Source organism: Narcine bancroftii, chromosome 6, assembly GCF_036971445.1.
Source record: "Narcine bancroftii isolate sNarBan1 chromosome 6, sNarBan1.hap1, whole genome shotgun sequence".
Lineage (NCBI taxonomy): Eukaryota > Metazoa > Chordata > Chondrichthyes > Torpediniformes > Narcinidae > Narcine > Narcine bancroftii.
Window position 1 is genome coordinate 74,861,583 of NC_091474.1, and position 24,038 is coordinate 74,885,620.

At 43.7% G+C, this 24,038-nt stretch overlaps 1 protein-coding gene and 1 long non-coding RNA gene across 24 annotated transcripts in view; one reads left to right on the forward strand and one right to left on the reverse strand.

The window, feature by feature from the left end:
- zmiz1a (zinc finger, MIZ-type containing 1a) overlaps nt 1-24,038 on the reverse strand; it is a 364,054-nt gene that overhangs the window by 36,906 nt on the left and 303,110 nt on the right. For 17 of the 23 annotated variants that reach the window (XM_069885418.1, XM_069885419.1, XM_069885420.1 and 14 more), the window contains 3 exons: nt 9,051-9,204; nt 8,031-8,145; nt 3,364-3,587 (listed from right to left, as the gene is read on the reverse strand). In XM_069885418.1, coding sequence (XP_069741519.1) covers nt 3,364-3,587; nt 8,031-8,145; nt 9,051-9,204 — 493 coding nt within the window. Of the gene's footprint in view, nt 1-3,363; nt 3,588-8,030; nt 8,146-9,050; nt 9,205-9,314; nt 9,424-24,038 lie in introns of those variants that run through there. The other 6 variants (XM_069885427.1, XM_069885426.1, XM_069885412.1 and 3 more) reach the window with 3 other exon arrangements.
- Nucleotides 9,513-24,038, forward strand: part of LOC138736241 (uncharacterized) — a 64,920-nt gene continuing 50,394 nt past the window's right edge. Inside the window, exons 1-2 of the long non-coding RNA XR_011340178.1 lie at nt 9,513-9,584; nt 14,458-14,591. This is a non-coding gene — a long non-coding RNA (uncharacterized lncRNA). The remainder of the gene's footprint in view (nt 9,585-14,457; nt 14,592-24,038) is intronic.

Genomic DNA, 24,038 nt, shown 5'->3' on the forward strand with positions numbered 1-24,038 from the left:
CAAATTGAAGTAGAAAGTGAATTCAACATATAGACTTTAAAATGCCTTGCTACTGGATAAGCCGTTCCCCTCCAACAGATACAACATGGTAGCTATCTGACAGAACCCCTGCACTGGCTCAGCCAGGAACAATGTCTCCCAGCCGTGCGACCTCCACTGCTCACACGGCCCTGGTCAGTGGGTGCTCAGGAACGCCGTTATCCCCACATCGCGCGCCCTCATCCTGACATGAAATCTCGCTACCATTCCTTCGTCATTGCCTGGTTCAGGTACTGAATCCTCTGCCCAAAGGCACACTTCCCTTCTCTTTTTTAAAAATTTTTATTAAATTTTTCACACTATGAACCATATTAACCAAAATACACACGAACATTTCCCTCTTGAATATACACAGTGTCATTTTCTCCCCTTTTCCCCCCTCCCTGCCCACTAAACGTTCAACATATACAATACAATAAACCCATTAAACAATGTCAACACAATGAAAATAAACAAGAAAATTGTGTCATCTTCTTTTACACACTGGGTCAGTTCATTTCGTCTTCTTCTCATTCTATCATTTTAGGCAGTGGAGGTCCGCGGTAGGCCCTCTCTGTTGAGTTCCATGTACGGTTCCCAAATTTGTTCGAATACCGTGACTTTATTTTTTAAATTATATGTTATTTTTTCCAATGGAATACATTTATTCATTTCTATGTACCATTGCTGTATTCTCAGGCTCTCTTCTGATTTCAGGTTGACATTATACATTTTTTGCTACTGCTCAATAAATAAATCTATTTTGTGCTTCATCCAATTTGAGGCCTAGTTCTTTACTTCTTATATTACTTAGAAGAAAGATCTCTGGATTTTTTGGTATGTTGCTTTTTGTGATTTTATTTAATACCTGATTTAGATCTTCCCAAAACTTTTCCACTTTCTCACAGGCCCAAATTGCATGTACTGTTGTTCCTGTTTCCTTCTTACAGCGAAAACATCTATCTGATAATGTTGGATCCCATTTATTTAATTTTTGGGGCGTGGTGTATCGCCTGTGTAACAAATTATATTGTATCATGCGTAACCTCGCGTTTATTGTATTTCTCACAGTTCTGGAGCATAGCTTTTCCCATTTTTCATTTTTTATCTTTATGTTTAGATCTTGTTCCCACTTTTGTTTGGGTTTACAGCTTATTTCATCATTCTCTTTCTCTTGCAGCTTGATGTACATGTTTGTTATAAATCTTTTAATTATCATTGTGTCTGTAATCACATATTCAAAGCTGCTTCCTTCTGGTAATCTCAGACTGCTTCCCAATTTGTCCTTCAGTTGGTGGTATGGAAACATTGAACCATGAGTTATACCATATTTGTCCTTCATTTGTTCAAAAGATAATAAATTATTTCCCAAAAACAATTTTCTATTCTTTTAATTCCTTTTCTCTCCCATTCTCTAAAGGAAAGGTTATCTATTGTGAAAGGGATTAGTTGATTTTGCATCAATAATAATTTTGGTAGTTGGTAATTTTTTTTCTCCCTTTCTACGTGAATCTTCTTTCAATGTTGAGCAGATGGTGCAGAATTGGTGGACTTCTATGTTGGACCAGTTTTTTATCCCACTTATAAAGTATATGTTTTGGGACCTTCTCCCCTATTTTTTCTAGCTCTAATCTGGTTTTTCCCTTGTTTGATAAAAATCTGATAGGTATCTTAATTATGCTGCTCTATAATAATTCTTAAAGTTTGGTAGCTGTAAGCCTCCTTGTTTGTACCATTCTGTTAATTTATCTAGCGCTATCCTCGTTTCCCCCCCTTTCCATAAGAATTTCCTTATTATTTTCTTTGGTTCGTTGAAGAATTTCTCTGTTAAGGGAATTGATAATGATTGAAATAGGTATTGTTTCCTTGGGAAGATATTCATTTTAATGGAATTTACCCTTCCTATCAGACACACTTCCCTTCTCAAGGTCCATAAGCAACTGGCAGTAAATGCCACCCTTGCCAGTGATGGATGCACACTAGGAATGAAGTGCCAATGGAGGCCACTGGGTGGAGACACGTATTGCCACGTGGAGGTGAGGGACTTTGGAGGGTGCTGGTGGGAAGGGTTAGGAGCAGAGTCATATCCATCAAGAAGATGGCAGTGCCACGACTCAACTGGAGAAAGTTTTATAACCAGATGGACTAAACAGAGAAGGCCGCTGGAAAAACTGACATCAAAATGCTGAAACAAACCCTGAACTTCCACATTATGGCAGGTCAAGTTAACAAAATCCACCCTCATGACATTCACAAACCACCATCAAACGATTTGAGATCCAGGATGTTGCCTGGATTGGACAGTAAGTATGAGGCAAGGTTAGCAGAGCTGGGAATTTGCTCCTTGGAGTGTAGAAGGGTGAGAGGTGACTTAATAGAGGTCTATTAGATAATTAGAGGCACAGATAGAGTGGACAGCCAGCATCTTTTTCCCAGGGCGGGAGTATCAAACATCAAAGGACATCTGTACAAAGTGAAGGGAGGGAAGTTTAGGGGAGACAGAGGGAACATTTTTTTACCCAGAGAGTTGTGGGTGCCTTAATTATCTTGCCAGGGGTGGTAGTGGAGACTGAAACATTAGGGGCATTTAAGACTCTTAGACAGGCACATGGATGGAAGAAAAATAGAGGATTACAGGGTATGGAGGGTTTAATATATTTTTGGTAGGAATATATAGGTCAGCTCAACATCGAGGGCCAAAGTGCCTGTCCTGTGCTATGCTGTAATGTTTGGTGTTCTATGTAGATATGGAATTTACATACCATATATACTCATGTAATAGTCAATCACGTGTAAAAGTCCTTTTTTTTGGCACAGAAATCTGAGACACCCCACCCACAAACCCACACCTTGGCTGCCCACCCACCAGAATTCCTGATGCTCCGAGCACTGACTTACCTACCACCCAATTCCGGCAGGTACTTTCCACAGTCAAAAGTATGTAAAAGTCGACCCTCCCCACCTTGCTGAATTTGACCTGAAACATTGGTCTTCAAAACTCAACTACTACATGAATATATATGGTAAGATGAACAGAACTACATTGACACAAAATGTGAAAAGAAACAATAAAGTTGGTCAATTTTTGTCAGGGTGTTGCAGAAAATCGCACGCAGGAGAATTTTCCAGGAATGCAAAAACCTTTCTGCAATGCGGGAAGTCCTGCATGGTTGAGAGATCAAAAGCAGTGGACCTTTGGAGGCTGGGAGGCACTATCTTGGGTTCTCCAATGGGTTAATTGTGAAGCTTTCAGGCCTCCACCACAGTTTGGGGAAGTTAGCATCTGTGCCGGAATAGCCGCAGCTCGATCCCAAGCCCTCCCCTACGCAAGACCCACAACTCTACCTGCTGCTGAAGTTGCCGCTGCCTGGGTAGTTTGGCCGACCATACATGCCCTGCTGCATGTAGGCTTGGTTGGAACCTCCTTTGCCTGCTGTGAATTGCTGCTGTTGACTGGCAAACTGAGGTGAGTTGATGCCCGGATTGCTCCCCGACATCCCGGAGCCCATGGGGTTTCCTCCCGGAGTCATGGGATTGCTTGCATTTGCCATTGGATTTCCCAGCACCTGCTTGCAGTGAAAAGAACACAAGTGATTATAGGAGACACTGAGTGCAAGATGTTCAAGGCCTGAATTCCCACTGCATTGCTTGGCAGTCAGGTTCCAGCAGGTAACTCCTGTGTGACTCAAACTGCCTTCATCTCACTTATTTTGACTTACCTTTGAACTACGGAATCATTACGACAATTCAGCCCATCAAAGCGATAATAGCTACTGCCAATCCCATCACTCCCAAGCCCCACTCATCCTGTAATCTTCAAGCTTATTCCATCAAAACAACCAACGGAAACAAGGGAAAAAGCGGACACCGGTGGGAGGGGGGCCAAGCAGAGGAGCAGGTAGCCACAGCGCGAACAGCTGAGGGACACCCGACACCAGGGCGCTCAGCTGGAAGATGAAAAAGGCAGCAGAGAAAGGAGCAACATGAGAGAGAGACGACCGGCAAGAAGATCAACGGCAGGAGGCACAACAGAGGAGTAGCCCAAGAGGGGAGGAGCAGCAACAAGAGGCCCGACAAAGAGATGCAAGCAGATCCACAGGAAAAACAGAAGAGACACAGACACAAAGAAGAGAAGAAGACACAAACACAGGTTCAGACACAGAAGAAGAGGAAGAAGAAGACCAAGATCTTCACAGAGAAATAGAAGGTAAAACTGATGAACAAAGAGAAATAGAAGGTAAAACTGATGGACAGAATATAGATAAAGTTTTTTTTGAAGAACAAATGAGGTAATTAAAAGAATGGTTGTCATTAGAATTTAATGCAATTAAAAGGAAAATGAAAAGAACAGAAGGTAAAATACAAAGGTTATAACTGGTAATGACAGAAATAGGGAAAAGAGTAGAGAATGTGGAAGAGCGGGAAATGGCTGTAGAAATGGAAGTAAATGACTTAAGAGAAAAATTGGAAGAAAGTGACAAAAAAATTAAAGAGACACAAGAGTTGTTAACTCAGAAAATTGATATGTTGTAAAGTTATAGTAGATGAAACAACATAAAAATAGTGAGCCTGAAGGAGGGTGAAGAAAGCACAGACATGAAGGAATTTATAAAACGATGGACCCCGAAGGTCCTGGGAATGACAGAAATACAGTAAGAAATGGAAATAGAAAGGGCTCACAGAGCACTAGCTCCGAAACCACAGGCACATCAAATACCAAGATCTGTCTTGGTAAAATTTTTGAGATATATGACAAGAAAAAACATACTGGAATGGGCAAGGAATAAAGTTAGAGAAGATAATAAACTATTGGAATACAAGGGTCAAAAAATATTTTTTTATCCAGACAAAAGTTTTGAACTTTTAAAGAGGAGGAAGGAGTTTAATACAGTGAACACGATTTTAAGGAAAAAAAAGTTACAAATTCATGTTAAGACATCTAGCTGTGCTTAAAATATTTATACCCGGGGAACAAAACAGACTGTTCTCGGATCCGGAGGAAGCACCAGAATTCGCAGAACATTTGCAGGACAGAAGAAGAGATGAAGAGGTGTAATAAGAATGAAGAACGGCAATAAAGTATACACAAAGATGTAAAAACAATGTATATATAAAGAACTAAAGGGGAAAAGAGAAGGGAAGGAAGGAAGTAAGGGTAGAAAAAAGAGAGAGAGCTTTGTTATATGTGTTTAAAAAAAGTGTTTTCTGGGAAGGGCTGGGGGAGGGGCAAAGGGATGAACTGTCACTACAAAATCTGTTGACGCTGTGAGCAAGATCCCAATCCAAATGAAAAGGGGAGTTGTGGCTGCCCGGCAAGGGATAAGGGGCAACTCAGAGAGGGAGGGAACTTTTGGGGTTAAGGTATTAGTGGGTGTGGGAACCACGGGGTACTTTATGTTTTAAATGTGTTGTCGTAATAAGAGAAAAATAAGAGATGAAAATGGGGAAAAGGGGGATGGAGGTAGCGAAGAGGTGGAAAAGAAATATAGCAAGATATAAGATGGCCATGTTGAACTATATGACTATAAACATTAATGGAATACATAACCAAATTAAAAGGAAGAGTCTACCAAATTTATTCTAAATCAGATAAATACTAAATGAAATAACAAAAAATAGCATAGCAACAAAACCAGAGATATTTGTTTTGGATAACATAAGAAGAAGTAAGGAATTGGGCCTCAAATTGGATAAAGCACAAAAAAAAATTCACTGTGATGGCCTTGGCGGTAGCAAAGAAATGTATAGTGCCGGCTTGGAAAATGGAAGAGAGCATAAGTGTGCAGCAATGGTACATGGAAATGAATAAATGTATTCCATTGGAAAAAATAACATATAATTTAAAAAATAGTCACAATGTTTGAACAAATTTGGGAACCATACATGGAACCTATCAGAGAGAGCTTGCCTACGACCTCCATCCCCTAAAATGAAAATGATAAGAAGACAAAACGACTAGATTCAGTGTGTAATAAAAAGACGACAGATTTTTCTTGTTTATTTTCCTTTGTGTAAAGATTTTGTTTTGTGGTTTTATTGTATTGTATATGTTGAATACCAAAGGGTTTGGTGGGTGGGGGTGGGGGTGTTAGAGGGGAGGGAGGGAAAGGGGGGAAAAAAAAGGGAGAAAATGTCACTGTATAAATTTAATGAGAAACATTTGTACATATTTTGGTTGACATGATTCACAGTGTGAAAAATAAAAAGCTTATCCCATCAATGTCCGTCTGATACCCATTCACTTCTAAGCAATACTGCATCACCTTTCTCCATTGAATTCTCCAAATATTTAGCATTGGGAACTGCCTCATGTTGTCACTCTGCTCTTCCCTCTCCACTACGTTACTTAGCACCTAAGATTCTTCCAGTGTGTGTTTTGGGACAAGCTATTTGGCCCACTGTGTCTATGCATTTTGGGCAGCGCAGTTATTATAGTGGTTAGCACGAGGCTATTACAAACGCTAGTGACCCGGATTCGAATCCAGCGCTGTCTGTAAGGAGTTTGTACATTCTCTCCATGTACACATACATGCTCCGGTTTTCTCCCATCCTCCAAAATGTACCAGGTTGTTGGTTAACTTGGGTGTAATTGGAGAGGGGGGTACAGGTTTAAATGGCCGAAATCACCTTCTACTGTCTTGTATCGCCACCACTGGGCGGCATGGTTAGTGCAACATTGTTACAGTGCCAGCCACCCGGGGTTCAATTCCCACTCTGTCTGTAAGGAGTTGGTGTCGGTGTGGGTTTCCTCGCACCATTCAAAATTTAGACATACAGTGCAGTAACAGGGCATTTTGATCCACGAGTCCATGCCGCCTTGTTGTGGGTGGAGTAAATGTGGCCTTCCTGCTTGTCTGGAATGTGTCCTCCCCATCTGAAACCTAGTCAGATGTCACATCATCTGTCAATCAAAGTTGGACTCCGGCCACCCATTAGTGCACACCTTGCCACTGGCTAATTTAAATCACCTAGGGTCATTATTGGCTAGAAGCACAGATTAGCATTATATATAACAATACACAGCACATAATTTCTCTCTTTCTCGTGGTCCCTGACATCGCCACACGCTACTGTGGATATTGCTGGAAGTGTCGTGGGTAAGGTGTGCTGAGGTGTTGTATTGCGATAGATCAATACTTGCAGAAGGCTGCACCCCCGTTGGTACATTGAACCAGGTGTAAGAGCCCTCATATGTGGTATGTGTACTCAAGTGTGTAAGCATGTCGTGTGTAGGTTCACTACTGTCAGACTCCAACCTAGGTCCGAGGTGGATGTCTGTAACCTTCCTTAAGTGAATTAGTAATCGAGTACCTCCCATTTGTCTCCCATATGTAAATTAAAGTTTTGTGTGATTGTAATGCTTGTGTTCATCTCGTCTCTCCATGAACCCACCCCCAAATCTGATACTCTTCCCAACACAACATGCCCAATTTACACCCAATTAACCTACACCCCTGGTATGTTCCACAGTTTCAAAACATACCGGGTGTTGTTGGTCAACTGGGTGTAATTGGGCAGCATGGGTTCGTGGACTGAAGGGGGCTGTTACCGTACTGTGTCTCTAAATTTAAATAAATTAAAACAGAACTCGCTATATGCGGTCTGTAGCCTTGCAGGTCAAGATCCTTCAAGTGCACATTCAATTACTATTTAAATGTGAGAAGGGCTTTCCGCTCCACCACCCCCTCAGAGTTCCAAACCTCTTCTGCATTAATACTGTTTCCCCAATCTGCCTGTGGATTTCTACTAGTTATTTTACATCTGCATCCCCCTGGTTTTTGACTCTCCATTGAGGGACGTCGCTCCTTCCTATTCACTCTGTCGAGACCCCTTGGGTACCACCATGAAGTTTGCTGGTTGGATCCAGGTATTTCAGAACCTACCTTGCTACCAATTCCAGCCACAAGTTGCAAGACCCTTGCACGTTCCTATTTTGCAAAATGGTTCCCGGATTCATGCTCTGAAACTCAGACTTTCCCTCAACTGCAGAAAGCATTGTAGAACTCGGTTACCTGGCTTTGTGATGTGTTGGTAACTCCCCACACAGTGGTAACCACAGACAACGAGCCTGGAGGCTGACTTGTGTTCTGTTGCCACGGGACAGGATCGTAGGTGAATGACCCATCACTATGGGAGATAAAAGAGAAAGTAAAACCAATAGCATCTTGTCCACTCACCTGTAAAACTTTTGCCTGTAGTGAAACATGAAAGTTTGCAGACACTGGGGGAACTCAGCCGGTCTCGCAGCGTCCGTTGGAGGTAAAGATATATTGGCGATGTTCCTCAAGGTCCGAGCTAAAAGCAGGCATGTCTGAATTAAAAGGCTGGTGGGGGGGCGGAAGGAGAGAAAGGAGAGGGGGAGGAGTACAGACCAATAGACAAAAGGTGCTAATTGGATATGGACAAGAGGAAAGGTGATACATGATTGGGGAAGATGGGGTGGGAGGGTTTCCACAAAGCCTGAGCTGAAACAGTATTACCCTGTACCTTGACGAAGGTCTTAGACATGAAACATTGGTTATATATCTTTACCTCCTATGGCACCGTTTGACTTGCATTTCTGTGTGTAAACCTTTGCTTGCGTTTGTACCACAGAAGCTGATGTTAAATGTCTGATCTGACCAAAGGAATTAACATTTGTGATTGAATAAATCTGAAAAAAAATCAAGATATTAATGGTGACCATGGACATGACCAAGAGTGTGGCTGAACCCCATCTGGTTTATAGATGGTCTTCAGTGAAGGGCCACCTTTCCCCACTCACAGAGGCCTCTTAGTGACCCATTGAAATATGGTTAACTCTCTGAAATAGCCCAACAAACTGAACCCAGCATCCACTAACCGAGCCGTCCAGATGTATTTTTCACTGGCAGAAGGCCGGTGCCAATCCCTGACCTGTGGCACTGAGGCATTGTGTGGTAGCCACACTGCCCAGTGGAGGTCTACCCCGGTTCTATCCCGATGACTTGTTTCTGTCCGGACGTGGCTGGGCTTCAGGCCCCACTGCGAGGCAATGCTGGGCTGTAACTGACCTGTGGGGCCCCGGAGGGAGCGCGGGCTTCATCGAGTTCATGGGGTTCATCGGCGGCTGCATGGGCAGTTTGCCAGGGGTGTCGTTCTGTCGGCTCTTCTGGTGACGGAGCAGCAGGAGCCGGCCCAGGTCTTCACACCAGGATGACAGGAGAGCTGTGCAGAGAGAGCAGAGGCAACGTAAACACATCATCACCCACAGAACCCTAGGCACAGGAGGAATTCTGGGTAACGGGGGACAGTGGGAATCCCAGGTAACAGTTTACAATGAGAATCCCAGGTAACAGACATAGCAGTAATCCCAGGTAATGGAGGACAGCAGGAATCCTAGGTAACAGGGACATCAGAAATCCTGGGTAATGGGGCACAGCGGTAGTCCTGGATAATGGAACACAGCGAGAATCCTGGTAACGGAACACAGCAGGTATCTCGGGTAACGGAACACAGTGGGAATCCTGGGTAAAGGGCCACAATAAGAATCCCAGGTAACGGACATAGCAGTAATCCCAGGTAATGGAGGACAGCAGGAATCCCAGGTAACAGGGTACATCAGAAACCTTGGGTAATGGGGCACAGCGAGAATCCTGGGTAACAGAACACAGTGGGAATCCCGGGTAAAGGGACACAATAAGAATCCCAGGTAACGGACACAGTGGTAATCCCAGGTAACAGGGACATCGGAAATCCCGGGTAACGGGGCACAGTGAGAATTACAGGTAACGTGGGACAGCGGGAATCCTGAGGGTTAAAGCAGGAATCCCAGGCAATGTTATGTGGTGGAGGAGGAGAAAAGGGGTGAGAGCAAAGATAATCAGCAATGATTCAAATGGCAGAGCAGACACGATGGGCCGAATAGCCTAATCCTGCTTCCACATCTTATGGGACTTTAGTCACAACAGCACCCACATGTGCTTACACCCACATGCGCGCACACACCCCATGTTCACACCCACATGCACATACATCCCATCTGCACACACCCCATTCACAAACCCACAGGTTCACACCCACATATGCACACACACCCATATGCTCTCAGACAGACAGACACACACACACATGCCTCGAGTCATTATCCATTATTGAACTTGTCACCGCTTTTGCCATCTGCACAACTGTGCAATTCCTCTCCATCTGGCATTTTGAAGTCTTACACACTGTTTAATAAAGAGGAGCTGTTAATTTTCCTGCTCCAAGTGTGATTGTGATAATTTATACTCATCTGGGGGCCACTTGTGATAATCCAGTGAAGCCTGTAAAAACTCCCGAGCAAACACTGAAGTATTTATGGACGGTTGGAGTGTTTTCACACTGCACTTGTCTGGAGGTATATTTATAGCAGCCCATTCAGTGTAAGTGGCCGATAAGAAGAGTGATAGATTCAAAGCGTTTTCTCTCGAGTACCAAAGGGAGCGTGATGGTGGGAGAATTTGCTTAAAGCGTCAAGTGCTTCTTCTCAAGGCAGCTGATATAGTACCAGGGGCAACAGGCATTGAGGGGCATCAGTGGGTCAATATCTCAGGCCCAGAAGTGTAAGGCGAGGAACCCATGCAGGCTGTGGGCGACTGTGTCGAAGGGATTCACATTGGGCAGCGGACTGCTGGAGACCAGTTCGAGACTGGCTGAAGGGGTACCAGGTTTCGGAACTGGGATGCGAAAGGATGCCGAGGGCGCTGATTGAGTCAAAGGTTCGGATCTGGAGCTTGGGCAGGACTCTGTGTGGTTACAGGGGCACTGGAGGTGAATCCACGGACACACATTGACTCTGGGGGACTCTCTTTTGCTTCTCTTTGCCTGACTGTAAAAGATGCGCTTCAGGCAATTTCTGCCGATGGCGAATCAGTGCCTTTGGCAGACGAAAGCATATTTTGTGTAATAATGCACTGTCAATAAATTGAATCTTGAAAGTCTTGAATGGGGAAGGTAAGAGGGGCATATATTTACATGTAATACCATCCTAAGTCTCTGAAAACTTTCCAAGGACATCAGGGTGCCACTGAACCCCACACTCCATCTGTGCAGAGAGCTCTACTGTCAATGGTTTGGTTGCTCAACCAGAAAGATTACAAATGCCAGTGTTCATTACTGAATTCAGGAATTGCACCCAGCTTGGATTCAGGTCCTTCAGCCAGCAAGTCTGTGCTAACCACCTGCACTAATCCCATCTTATTCCCTCCTCCTGCCTCTCACCACCCGCAAGACTCCAGGGGCAATTTAACCTGCCAACCCATGATCCCCCCCACCGCCAGCTTCTCATAGTCCTTTCCCCAGACCTCCACACCCACCAGTTTTCCCAGGGTAGAGAAGTCCAAAACTTCAGGGCACAGGCTCAAGATTGGGGGGGGGGGGGGGAGTTAAGAGGGATCTGAAGGGCTACATTTTCCAAATGGAGGATGGTGGGTATGTGGAATGAGGAAGTGGGTGGATTTGAAAGACAGGTACGTGAACAGGAAGGGTTTGGAGGCACAGGCAAATGGCATACAGCACAGTAACGGGCCCTTTCGGCCCACGAGTCCATGCTGTCCAATTACACCCTATTGACCCACAATCCCTGGTACGTTTTTGTGAAGGCTGCGGGAGAGCTGGAGGAAAATCCATGGACGCTCAGTGACTCTGGCGAGACTCTCTTTTGCTTCTCTTTCCCTTACTGGAAGGGACACCTGACAACACTCATGGTGACTTTTTGTCTGCCTTGTGGCAGGAGATTTATTGTAATATTACATTTTCAGATTTATTACATGACAATAAAAGAACATTAAATAAAAGAGCTTTGAGGTAAAGTGAATCTTTACTTCCTCGTCAGTTACTTGCATGAGAACAATCTGCCACGAGAGAGACTCGATCACACGACATGTTGACTCTCTCCCTCCACAGATGCTGCCTGATCCACTGAGTTCCTCAGATCTATCTTGGTCTGACATGACAATAAACTTCAACTTGTAAAATGTACCAGCATTAGTTTGTCAAACTTCTAACACTAACTATAGGAAAGATATCAATAAGATTGAAAGAGTGCAGAGATTTACTAGAATGTTGCTGGGTCTTCAGGGGTTGAGTTACAGGGAAAGACTAAACAGGTTAAATCTTTATTCCTTGAAGTGAAGAAGAATGAGGGGAGATTTGATTGAGGTTTACAAGATCTTGAAGAGTATAGACAGAGTGGATGCGAGAAGGTTTTTTCTACTTAGATTGGGGGAGATAAATACGGAACTTAGTTTTAAGATGAAGGGGGAGAGGTTTAGGGGAACACTAGGGGAAGCTTTTCACTCAGCGAATGGTGGGAGTGTGGAATGAGCTGCCATCTGATGTGGTGAATGCAGCCTCGATTGTGTGTTTTAACAGTAAATTGGATAGAAACATAGATGGGAGAGGACTGGGAGCAGGTCAGTGGGACTTGGGAGATGATGGGCCACAGAGACTAGAGGGGCCAAATGGCCTGTTTTCTGTGCTGTAGCTTTCTATGGATTTGAGGCTTCAACTGCATTTGCCAAGCACATGGGCTGCACGGTTAGTGTAGTGGTTAGTGCCACACTGTCACAGCGTCAGCAACCAGAGTTCCACTCCCACACTGCCTGCAAGGAGTTTGTACATTCTCCCCAAGTCTGTGTGGGTTTCCTCCGGGCTCTCCAGTTTCGTCCCACCGTTTAAAAATGTACCAGGGGTTGTAAGTCAATTGGGTGTAATAGGGTGGCAAGGGCTCGGGCGCCGGAAGGGCCTGTCACCATGCTGTGTGCCTGAATTAAATGGAGGGACTCAGTGGGTCAGACAGCATCCGTGGAGGGAAATGGAAAATCGATGTGTGGCCTGATCCTGACTTTTCTGTTTGATGTTCTTCTTGCCCAGTGGTCGCTTCCTGGCAGGTAGATCATCGTGTTGCAGCATGTTTCAAAATGTCAGGGGCAAGAGCTGACTGAGGTTGTTGTGTTCTTTGTGTTTCTACTGGCAAAGCAAGTCCTGATCACACTGGGAGCAGCCACTGGATGGCAGCCCTGCCCAGACTTGACATTATGACACCACACAGAACCTCCCCGTCAGAGATGGGAATGTACCAATAAGCATTTCATCAAATCAGATGCATCATTATGAACGTGCCAATTACAAGCAGCCTGTGCCCCATTTTACCCACTAGATATTTCACCGCACTGCAGCTGTCATTGGTGCTCAGAGCTGCCTCCTTACATTGAATGGGATGTGCCAGAGTTGCTGTGAAGCAGTATCCAGGCATCAAAGCATACACAGACCGCCTTAGTGTATGTACTCTGCAATAGAAACCAGCCATTTTCAAACTGCAAAACACAAATGGGCAAACGCCTGTGTTGCAAGCCCACACAACCCACTCCCCTCCCCCCTCCTTTCCCCAGCACTGCCTGGAAAGATTCAGTACAGACTGACAAATGGGTGGACCTGGGCTAGAGTCCAAAATCTGCACTCTGGTGTCAAGCAAGTCCTTGATAACAATCCTTGTGGTTCTTCGACCACACATACGTGATGCAGCAGAACTGAGTTCAAATGGAGTCACAAAAGGAGCTACTTCCTCCAAATCCAAATTTAACTTCTTCGGCCTCTACCTCCCTACCATGCAGTCCCCACCCTAGTCCCCATATCTATACACCAGCTCAAATGCACATTCCATTCATGAGGTGAAAATGCAATAAATTATTCATTCTCTGGCACGCTCTCTCCTCTCTCTCTGTGCCTCTCTCATTCTCACTCTCTCTATCATTGTCTCCCTCTTTGTCTCTCTCTTTCTATCTGTGTCCCTCATTCTCTCTGTCTTTCTCTCTTTGTCTCTCATTCTCACAGACTCTCTCTCTCTGTCTTTGTCTCTATGTCTCCGTCATTCTCATTCACTCTCTCTCTGTCTCTGGTGTGGCAGATGTGAACAGAATTGGCATTCATTGGAACAGGGGTGTGTGCAAACTAATGCTGTTTTAAACAGTTACAACAAAATGGCTCACTCCCTGCTCACAAAGCTAAGGTTCATTCCCAGACCCAGACAGCATCTTTCTGTAATTTGTGTACTGTTAAGGACCATCATATATTTTTTGCCTTCACTTACATTTATCTTTTTAAAAAACGAATATGTTTTAGTATAACACATAACAGGAGTTATGTGGTCAATATTACTGTAGTACAATCTGTTTTAATCCTAGATTCATTTAATTATTTGAATATGAATTCCCCGGCCTCTGTGAACACAATGGTTGTGGACGAATAACCCAGACTTTTGGACCTGTGTGACCGAACGGAGACTGCAACTGTATCTTTCCTTACACAAACCAACTTCAATGTACAGAGGACACTGATCAGGGGAAGGATGGCAGATTTTCTTCCTTAGAAGGACATTGGTTATACAGCTGACAACACAACTTTGAACTGACTGCCGTTCATAATTTTTTTTAAATTTAGAGATCCAGCATACTAACAGGCCCTTCTGGCCCACGAGCCCACGCTGTCCAGAAACATTCATGTGGCTGATTAACCTGTACGTCCTCAGAACGTGAAAGCACCCAGAGGAAACCCACGCTGGTCATGGGGAGAAGGTATGAATTCCTTACAGTGTGAGAAAATGTAGGCAGGTGAAGGTTAAAACCTTTAACTTCATTTCATCCGGTTAGAGCGTGACGCGTCACTCACCGCATCATGGCGGGGGTGGGATCCTCCTTAAGTTGCCGGGTTGACGATTTAATGGGGTGATCCTCCTGCAGGTTAAAATGTGCTGGGAGCACCTTTGACCCATTAAATGGACCTGGGTCCTAGGAGGGCTACCCAGGCGCGGCAGTTTAAAAGTGCCTCTTATCTCTGCTTAGTAAGAGTCGACCCAGTCAATGGCTTTACCTGTAAACTTGTGGGATGGGGAGTTAATTATCTATAATGTTATTGTTCATCTTTCGGGTGGCTCTGTGGAGGGGAGGAATCTGCAGATGCAGTGACGGCTAAATATTTTCAAACAGTGACTGAAAATAAAGTAAAATGTTTTAAGGTTTATATATTCATGCAAAGTGAAGGTTGTCCTGTCTAGTATTTCTGTATTTTAAACTGTTTATTCTTAATGCAGGTGTATTAGTTCGGCATTGTAAGAGTAAGTCTCAAGCAACCGGAAAATACACATCTGGCATCTACCATAGGTGCCGGATACCAGGGCTTTTATTTAAATCTGAATACAATATTGGTTTTTAATTGCTTTGAGAGCATAATCAATTGCACATAAACAATGCAAAGATGAGGGCCTGACATAACACTGGATATCAAAGGATGGCAAAAGAGTACAGTCACTACTCAGGTGCAGAAAAGCCTCAAACTGAGTTTACCCCGATAATATCCAGCATCACATCCAGGCGACAACTGTGTCTGAAGACAAATGCTTTTTAAAATGCATTTCAACTTCAATTTATTTTCAGTCTCAAGCAGAGATGGAGAGGGATAATTGTTCAGAGTGGTTTAAAACCTCATTGGTATTCAGCAAGGCTGTATTTACTTGCTGCCTTTCACAGAGTGAAGGACCCCAAGGGATCTTACAGGGGTATGAGGACATGTTCGACAAGTGGTTTGTTGCTGGATGCATTATCCAAAGGGCTGAACTAATGATCTGAAGTCACGAGTTCAAATCCTTCCAAGATCGCTGGGCCATTTACATTCTGTTAACTAATTCATTTAAAAGATAGAACATAAATCATTACAGACAGTACAGGCCTTTCAGCCCACAATGTTGTGCTGACCTAGATACACCAAAAAAATCCTAAACCCTCCCTACCCCATAACCCTCTATTTTTCTTGCATCCATATGCCTGTCTAAGAGTCCCTTAAATGCTCCTAATGTTTCAGCCTCCACCACCATTCCTGGCAATTCATTCCAGGCTCCCTCAACTCACCCTTGATGTCTCCCCTAAACTTTCCTCCCTTCACTTTGTACAGATGCCCTCTGGTGTTTGCTATTCCTGCCCTGGGAAATAGGCACTGGGTGTCCACCTTATCTATGCCTCTCAGAATCTTCTTGACCTCTCATCTTTCTTTGCTCCAAATAAAAAGTCCCAACTTTTCTAACCTTGCCTCATAAGACGTATCTTCTTATCCATGGTAACCCTTTTCATAGCTTCCACACCTCAAAAAATGAAATGCCAACCCAGCTAAGATCCAATGTCATGCAAAATGGGTTTTATATGGAGAATCAAACGAGGTGAGCAACACCATCCACTGGAGGAACGCAGTGGATCGAACAGCATCAGTGGGACAAAAATAATGGTCGACGCTGAGGGCCAAAACACACAATCAAGTTTCCTCAGCCTTAGCTCAACAAATATCAATGAAAGTTTCTGTGTAGTAATAGCAGTGGCTAAGAAATGTATGGCGGCAATATGGAAGTCGGACAATATTGTTGGGTTGGATAGATGGCATGTGGAAATACAAAACCGTATACCATTAGAAAAAATTACTGATAACTTAAGGAACCAACCAGAAAAATTTTATATGATTTGGAAACCATATATGGATTTTGTTGATAAAAGTCCTTCCATTCCATCTGCTGCACCCTCTCCTCCCAATTCACATGTTCAAGATAGAATTAATATGTTAGAAAATATAACTAATGAATGATGTAAAATTATTCAGATGTGCTTTCTTCTTTTTCTTTCTTTTGGGGAGGGGAAAAGATGGGGGGATAAAAATTAAATTATGTATCATTTTTATTATAATGTATTATTCAAGATGAAGAAAATATATGTTTGATGCAAATGGAAAAATAAAATTTTCAAAAATCCCTCAGCCCTAATGAAGAGGACACTTGAGCTTAAATTTTACCCAATTTTGAGAAACTTCAGAAAATGAGTCACAATGGCTATCATGTGAATGTCCCCACCTAGATTTCCAGGGTCTAACTGTTGGTAAATTGTCCAGGTAAATTAACGTGAAGATTGAGGAATGGAATGCATCTCTCCTCACCTAAAGTGTAGGTGCTCTCAATAAATCTTCCTTCTACTGCTTTTAGAGAGAAAGAGATATGGAGTATCAGAGCCAGAACTACCAGGCTGAGGAACGGCTTCTTCCCACGGGCAGAGAGAATGCTGAACGACTGATGAACTGCTCACACAATTTACTATCATTTAGCAATATTTATTTATTTATTTTATATATGCGCTGCATAGAAATTGCTTGTAAATATGTGTGCTAGATTTTACATTGAGGAACAAAGAACACTGTTCCATCTAGTTGTACTTTAGAAATGAATGATAATAATAAACTTAAGAGGGCGCATAAAATCATTGAGGATCCCTTCCACCCTGCACAGAGCATCTTCAGATACTCCCGTCGGGGAAGAAATCCAGGAGTATTAGAGCCAGCTCCACCAGGCTGAGGAACTGCTTCTTCCCGCGGGCAGTGAGAATGCTGAACGACTAAAGGAACTGGTTACACTAACCCTCCGACACTCTCATATTCATGAAACAATTTGTATTTGTCTACATGAATATTTGTCCTGCACATGTATTGTTTGTCCATATGTGTGTTATGACTGGTTGTGTGTCTGCGTGTTTTGCACCAAGGACTGGAGAACGCTGTTTTGTCAAGTTGTACTTGTACAATCAGATGACAATAAACTTGACTATAGTTACCAATCATTAGATCTTCTGTCTGGCCCACAGGAAAAAGAATCCCAGGGTTGTAAGTAAGTTTTTTGACAATAAATTTGAACTTTGAACTAATTGGGGATATTCGGAGAGGCGGCACAGTGGCATGCCTATAGTCCAGATGCTGCTTCTGAACTCCAGTGACCTGGATTCGATCCTGCCTGCAGTTGCTGTCTGTGTAGAGCTTGCACATCATCCCAGTGGGTGCTCTGTGTTCCTCCCAGGGCCCAGAAACCAGTGGGAGACAAATGGCTGCTGTAAAATACCCTGGCGTGCAGATAAGTGGTACAAATTGTGGATGTGTCAGAAAAATGGGATTCGTGTGCATTGAAAACACAATGCTGGAGAAACTCAGCAGGTTAAACAGTGCACTTTATGTAGCAAAGATAAAGGTACATTACCAATGTTTTTGGGCTTGAGCCCTTCATCAAGGTAAGATACATTGCTTATATATCTTTATCTTTGCTATATAAAGTGCACTGTTTAACCTGCTGAGTTTCTCCAGCATTGTGTTTTTACTTCAATCACGGTGTCTGCTGAATTTCATGTTTTATTTAGTATGGATTGGCTTCAGGTTGATGGTCAGCCTGGACAATGGGGTCCTTTCTGTGTTCTATCTCCTCGTGACAGTTGCAAAGACACAGACAGTTGTGCTGTAGAGTAATCACAAACGTTGGACTATAAACTCATCAATGACCAACTTTGCAGATGAAATTGCTACATTAGACAACAAAGATTTTGCTCCCTGAACACTTTTTGATGTATTTTATGGATTTTGGGCTGCCAATCATGAAAATCACCTCAAATTTCCTCTCGTGTGCCTTTTTTTGAGATATAACCTACATTTGTGATTTCCAATCTTATTTTAAGTCGACTTCAAGCATAGAAAACCATGAAGTGCAATGTCATTGAAAATTTACTTTCTGCATTTGCACTTGGACGTCTTCCCCGCCGATCTTGGTGCAGTCAGTAACGAACAAGGTGAAAGGTTTCACCAGGACATTGCGTCCATGGAAAAGCAGTATCAGGGCAACTGGAATCTAGCAATGCTGGTCGACTATTGTTGGACACTGACATGAGAGGCATCAGATGCTGAGTACAAACGAAAATTAGCAGCAAGACATTTTTAAGTCAGTTGAACCAACACAATGTGTCAGCATCATTATGCGATTAAGCATGCTAAATTCAATCAAAGTTAATTTAATATTTCTCCAACTTCCTACGTGATACAGGAAATCTCAAATTATCTTTGGGTTCAGCTTGAAGTTGTCTATCATAATCCCCATTTTTGTCAGGAAGCAAACCTTTTTAAGATATTTGTTGTCCAGTGAAAAGTTATTTCTCCTTATTGCAATGCCCAGTGGTGAATCACAACTCAAGAAACACAAAATTCTTGAGCAAACAGTAGGTCCTGACCCACGACAATGTCTGACAGTTTCTCTCCATGGACGCTGCCTGACCTGCTGAGTCCTTGCAGCTCCTCTGTTTGCCCACAATTCAAAGCCCAGGGGTGTATTGATGCACTTTCCATGGAAATGCTCCGGCTGAGCATTTACTGTATCCCAGGAAGTGGGGAGCTGATGGGGAAGGGAAGTCTGACGGATTTTCTTATCATTGTATATCTTCACCTCTTCAGAAGTCCTCATTCTTTGCTCAAAATTCACATTTATATCAATTTCATTCATTCTGCCCATTCCCTTCTCCTATTGCTCCATCTCTAAATTGTAAATTTAGACATACAGCACGATAAAAGGCCATTTCGGCCCAAATGTTCGTGTTGCCCAATTTACACCACATTAATCTACATCCCGGCACGTTTTGAACTGTGGGAGGAAACTGGAGCCCGAGGAAAAGAAACCCACGCAGACACGGGGAGAACATACAAACTCCTTACACACCGTGTGGAATTCAAACCCTGGTCTGGTCCCGATCCCCGGCGCTGTAAAGGTGTTGAGCTAACCGCTACGCCAACTGTTCCTCTCTCTCTGTCTCTTTATCCACACAAATATCTCTGCCTCTCCCGCCTACATTCTCAATCTTATTATCCATCTCACCAAATCTAACTCTATCTATCTGTTAATCTATCTCTGCTTTGTTTATCTTTGCTTTAACTCTCACATTTCCATCTCTCTCATTTTCTCTCTGTCTTTCCATTTTCGGGTTTGCTCTATGACATCTTCCCCAGTCAGTAGATTTGTCTCAATGTGCCTGCTTTAAGTTGTCGTTTACATTTTAGTCGACAGCAGACCTATTTGTTTCCTTATTTAGTCTTGACCTCTGTGAAGGAACATTCCTGCACTGCAGAGTAAATAAACAGGGTTTGCATAGCTCACTTGAAAATAGGACTTCTCTTTGTTTTCAAACACATGAAATGGAAAGAACTTAAATCTGCTGCCTGATATTTTAACTTGACCAGTTGAATTATCCTGCAATATTTGCTCAAATTTTTACTGCCAGCAAAGTTATTTAAAGGTTTGTTGAAAACTGTAGATGAGGCAATAGTGATAATGCCTTGTGTTTGTGGATGGACTCCATGGGGATGAAAGGGTTAATGTTTGAAGAGTGTTTTTGATGGCTCTGGGCCTGTACTCACTGGAATTTAGAAGGGTGGGGTGGTGATCTCATTGAAACCTACTGAATATTGAAAGGGCTGGATAGAGTGGATGTAGAGTCCATGACTCCAGTCCTGGGAGAAGAGTCCAGGACCAGAGGGCACTGCCTCAGATTAAAATGACCTCCCTTTGGAACAGAGATGAGGAGAAATTTCTTCAGCCAGAAGGTGGTGAATCTGAGGAATTCGTTGCCAAGGGTGGATTTAACGTGGAGGTGGAATAGGTTCGTGATTAGTCAGGGTGTCAAAGGTTATGGACAGAGGGCAGGAGAGTGAGGTTGAAAGGAAAACTACATCAGCCATGATTGAAATGGTGGGTAGATTCGATGGGCTGATTGGCCTAATTCTGCTCTTATCTCTTATGGCAGGGGTGGCTAACCTTTTAATTTTTAATGTTTAATTTAGATATACAGCATGGTAACAGCCCATTTCAACCCACGAGTCCGTGCCTACAATTAACCTACGCCCTCCGGTACTGCACAACTTCAGAAAGCAACGTAAGCATTGCTCCCAAAGTCTTTCCCACAGTAACTGACAGAAAGATAAAAAGCTCACTTGTAAAACATTAACTACATTAAAACATTGACCACAAGAGGCAGGAAAAAAAATCAGTCCAAACCACTGCATCACTTATCAAGTAAAGCGTACATCGAGGTAGCAGGACACCAGTTCCCTTTCCTCAATCTGTTAATAGGAAGATTGAAGAATAAATATTGCAGGGTCAAAAGTTGTTGATGCTATTGGGAGGAAAGCCTGAGTGAATTTGCCCTCCACAAGATAGATCTTCCTGACTCAAGATAGATCTTCCTGACAACTCCCACGAGGCCAGGCAGAACTGACGTAACTTTAGAAAACTGAAGCAATACACAAAATGCTGGTGGAACAGCGGGCCAGGCAACAAATGTAGAAGCTGTTTCTGGTCATATCCCAACCTCAAAATAGAACACTTGAGATTTTAAATGCAAGACTATTATCCGAATTACCCTGCTCCTGTTTGAAATTGTTACCGAAGATAATCTTCATTGTAAAGATTACGCTTCTCAAAAGCAGTAACCTCACTTGGCGAAGTTAATGGGAATTTTACAAATTAAATAAAAAGTAGGCTTGGCTGTGTTGATATAAAAACAGAAGATGCAGGAAACTCTCAGCAGGTCAAAAAGCATCCAGAGAGAGGGAAAGTCCTGGAGCTGAAAACTTTGACTGTTTCTCTCTCCCCAGACACGAGCTGACTTGCTGATCACCTGTTTTGATTCCCAGACTTCAAGCATCTGCACTTCTTTCATTTTCATTTGGCTGTTCTGAGCTTTAGGGTGAGGTTCAGCAGACGAGGGCTTTATTCCTCAGAGCACAAGAGGATGAGGGGGGGGAGAAAAGAGTTTTTTGCCCAGAGTTGGGGAATCAGTAACCAGAGGGCATAGGTTTACAGAGAATGGGGAGAGATGTAACAGGACACTGTGTTATCCCTTTATATTTTACAGAGGGTATAAAGAACGGGCCGACTGGAGGAGGAAGTTGAGGCAAGTGCTATTGCCACGTTTGAGCAGCATTTGGATGGATATTAAAACCGCCTCCCAGATGTTCACATCATTTAGAGCAGCCATTCTCAACCTTTTTTTGGCTATGACCCTCCTAGGCCTCTCTATGTTTGTGAGCCGCCTTCCCTGTGAAGCAGCCAAATTTTTGTTTCTTCTTTATTACCAAAAAAAAAGCACAAAAAGTGAGGTGAAAAGAAACCGAGGCCTCCATTGAGAATGACTGGTTGGGAGGCTGTGGACGTATTACAATCATCCTACTTCCCATGAGAAGGAATTGGAATTGCCTCATTGTATTCATCGACTGACTGAATCAAAATTAACACAATTGTCACTTCAAAAATCTTTCCACTTCCTATCTGCTATTCAAACCTCGTAAAGATTTTGATCCCTCCACCTTCTCCATCAAGAATGCATTCAAAATCTTGCTCCACACAAGCTTCCAATGCCAATGCCCCATTATCAATTTCGATGTCATTTATAACATGCCTGTTTACATCTCCATTGGGCACACAAAACTCAAAACGGTCAACCAGTTTACCTATCTCGGCTGCACCATTTCATCAGATGCAAGGATCGACAATGAGATAGACAACAGACTCGCCAAGGCAAATAGCGCCTTTGGAAGACTACACAAAAGAGTCTGGAAAAACAACCAACTGAAAAACCTCACAAAGATAAGCGTATACAGAGCCGTTGTCATACCCACACTCCTGTTCGGCTCCGAATCATGGGTCCTCTACCGGCATCACCTACGGCTCCTAGAACGCTTCCACCAGCGTTGTCTCCGCTCCATCCTCAACATCCATTGGAGCGCTTTCATCCCTAACGTCGAAGTACTCGAGATGGCAGAGGTCGACAGCATCGAGTCCACGCTGCTGAAGATCCAGCTGCGCTGGGTGGGTCACGTCTCCAGAATGGAGGACCATCGCCTTCCCAAGATCGTGTTATATGGCAAGCTCTCCACTGGCCACCGTGACAGAGGTGCACCAAAGAAAAGGAACAAGGACTGCCTAAAGAAATCTCTTGGTGCCTGCCACATTGACCGCCGCCAGTGGGCTGATATCGCCTCCAACCGTGCATCTTGGCGCCTCACAGTTCGGCGGGCAGCAACCTCCTTTGAAGAAGACCGCAGAGCCCACCTCACTGACAAAAGGCAAAGGAGGAAAAACCCAACACCCAACCCCAACCAACCAATTTTCCCCTGCAACCGTTGCAACCGTGTCTGCCTGTCCGCATCGGACTTGTCAGCCACAAACGAGCCTGCAGCTGACGTGGATTTTTTACCCCCTCCATAAATCTTCGTCTGCGAAGCCAAGCCGAAGAAAGATATATATATATAATATATTAACCGTCGCCTCAGTGGCTCCATTTCCATTCGATTTTCCATTCCCAGTCGTTAATGCAAACACAACTAACAACCTTTCATTCCAAAAGTTCGTAAAAATAAGGATAGGATTATGACTTTAAAATGGGGACAAAAGTATGTGCATCCACCTTCATTTCAAAACTCCTCCCCATTTCAAACACATGCACTCTGCTGCCTTTTGTTGGTGTTCCAGTAAGCCTTAGTGAACAATGGGAAGCCGGAAGATCTCCGCAGGTCAGGCAGCATCTGTGGAGAAATGATTAGTCAACGTTTCTGGTCGGGATCGTTGCTGGGGACAGTCTCCACAAATGCCCGACCTGAAACACCTACTGACTGTTTTTAAATTTAAATTCAATTTTGACACACAGCAGGGTGATGAGGCCCGCGACTCTCAAATAACCTAGAAACCAGGTAAATATGAAGATCTGCAGACATTGTGGTTGAAGTAAACACACAATGTTGGAGAAACCCAGCAGGGCAAACAGCAGACTGAGCCAGGTGCATGGGGGATTATGGGTAAGGAAGGCACATTGAGCCAGCCACTGCCTGCTTCTCTCCCACTAGGTGCTCGGATCTGAGAGTCACCTTTCCACTGAAGATAAGAGAGAATACCCATGGTTTTGGGGGTGGGGCAGGAATGGGGACGACAGGGACGATGGGGGCCGAACTGGGGTCTCCCTCTGAAAATTATGGGAAATTAACGTCACTTATGTGTCATGTCATCTACCAAAAAAGGTGCCAGTTTTTGGAATTTTTGGTCATGCACCTGTATAGCAAAGATAAATACCCCAATGCCCCAATGAACCTACAACCCCCGGAATGTTTTGAACAGTGGGAGGAAACCAAGCACCCAGATG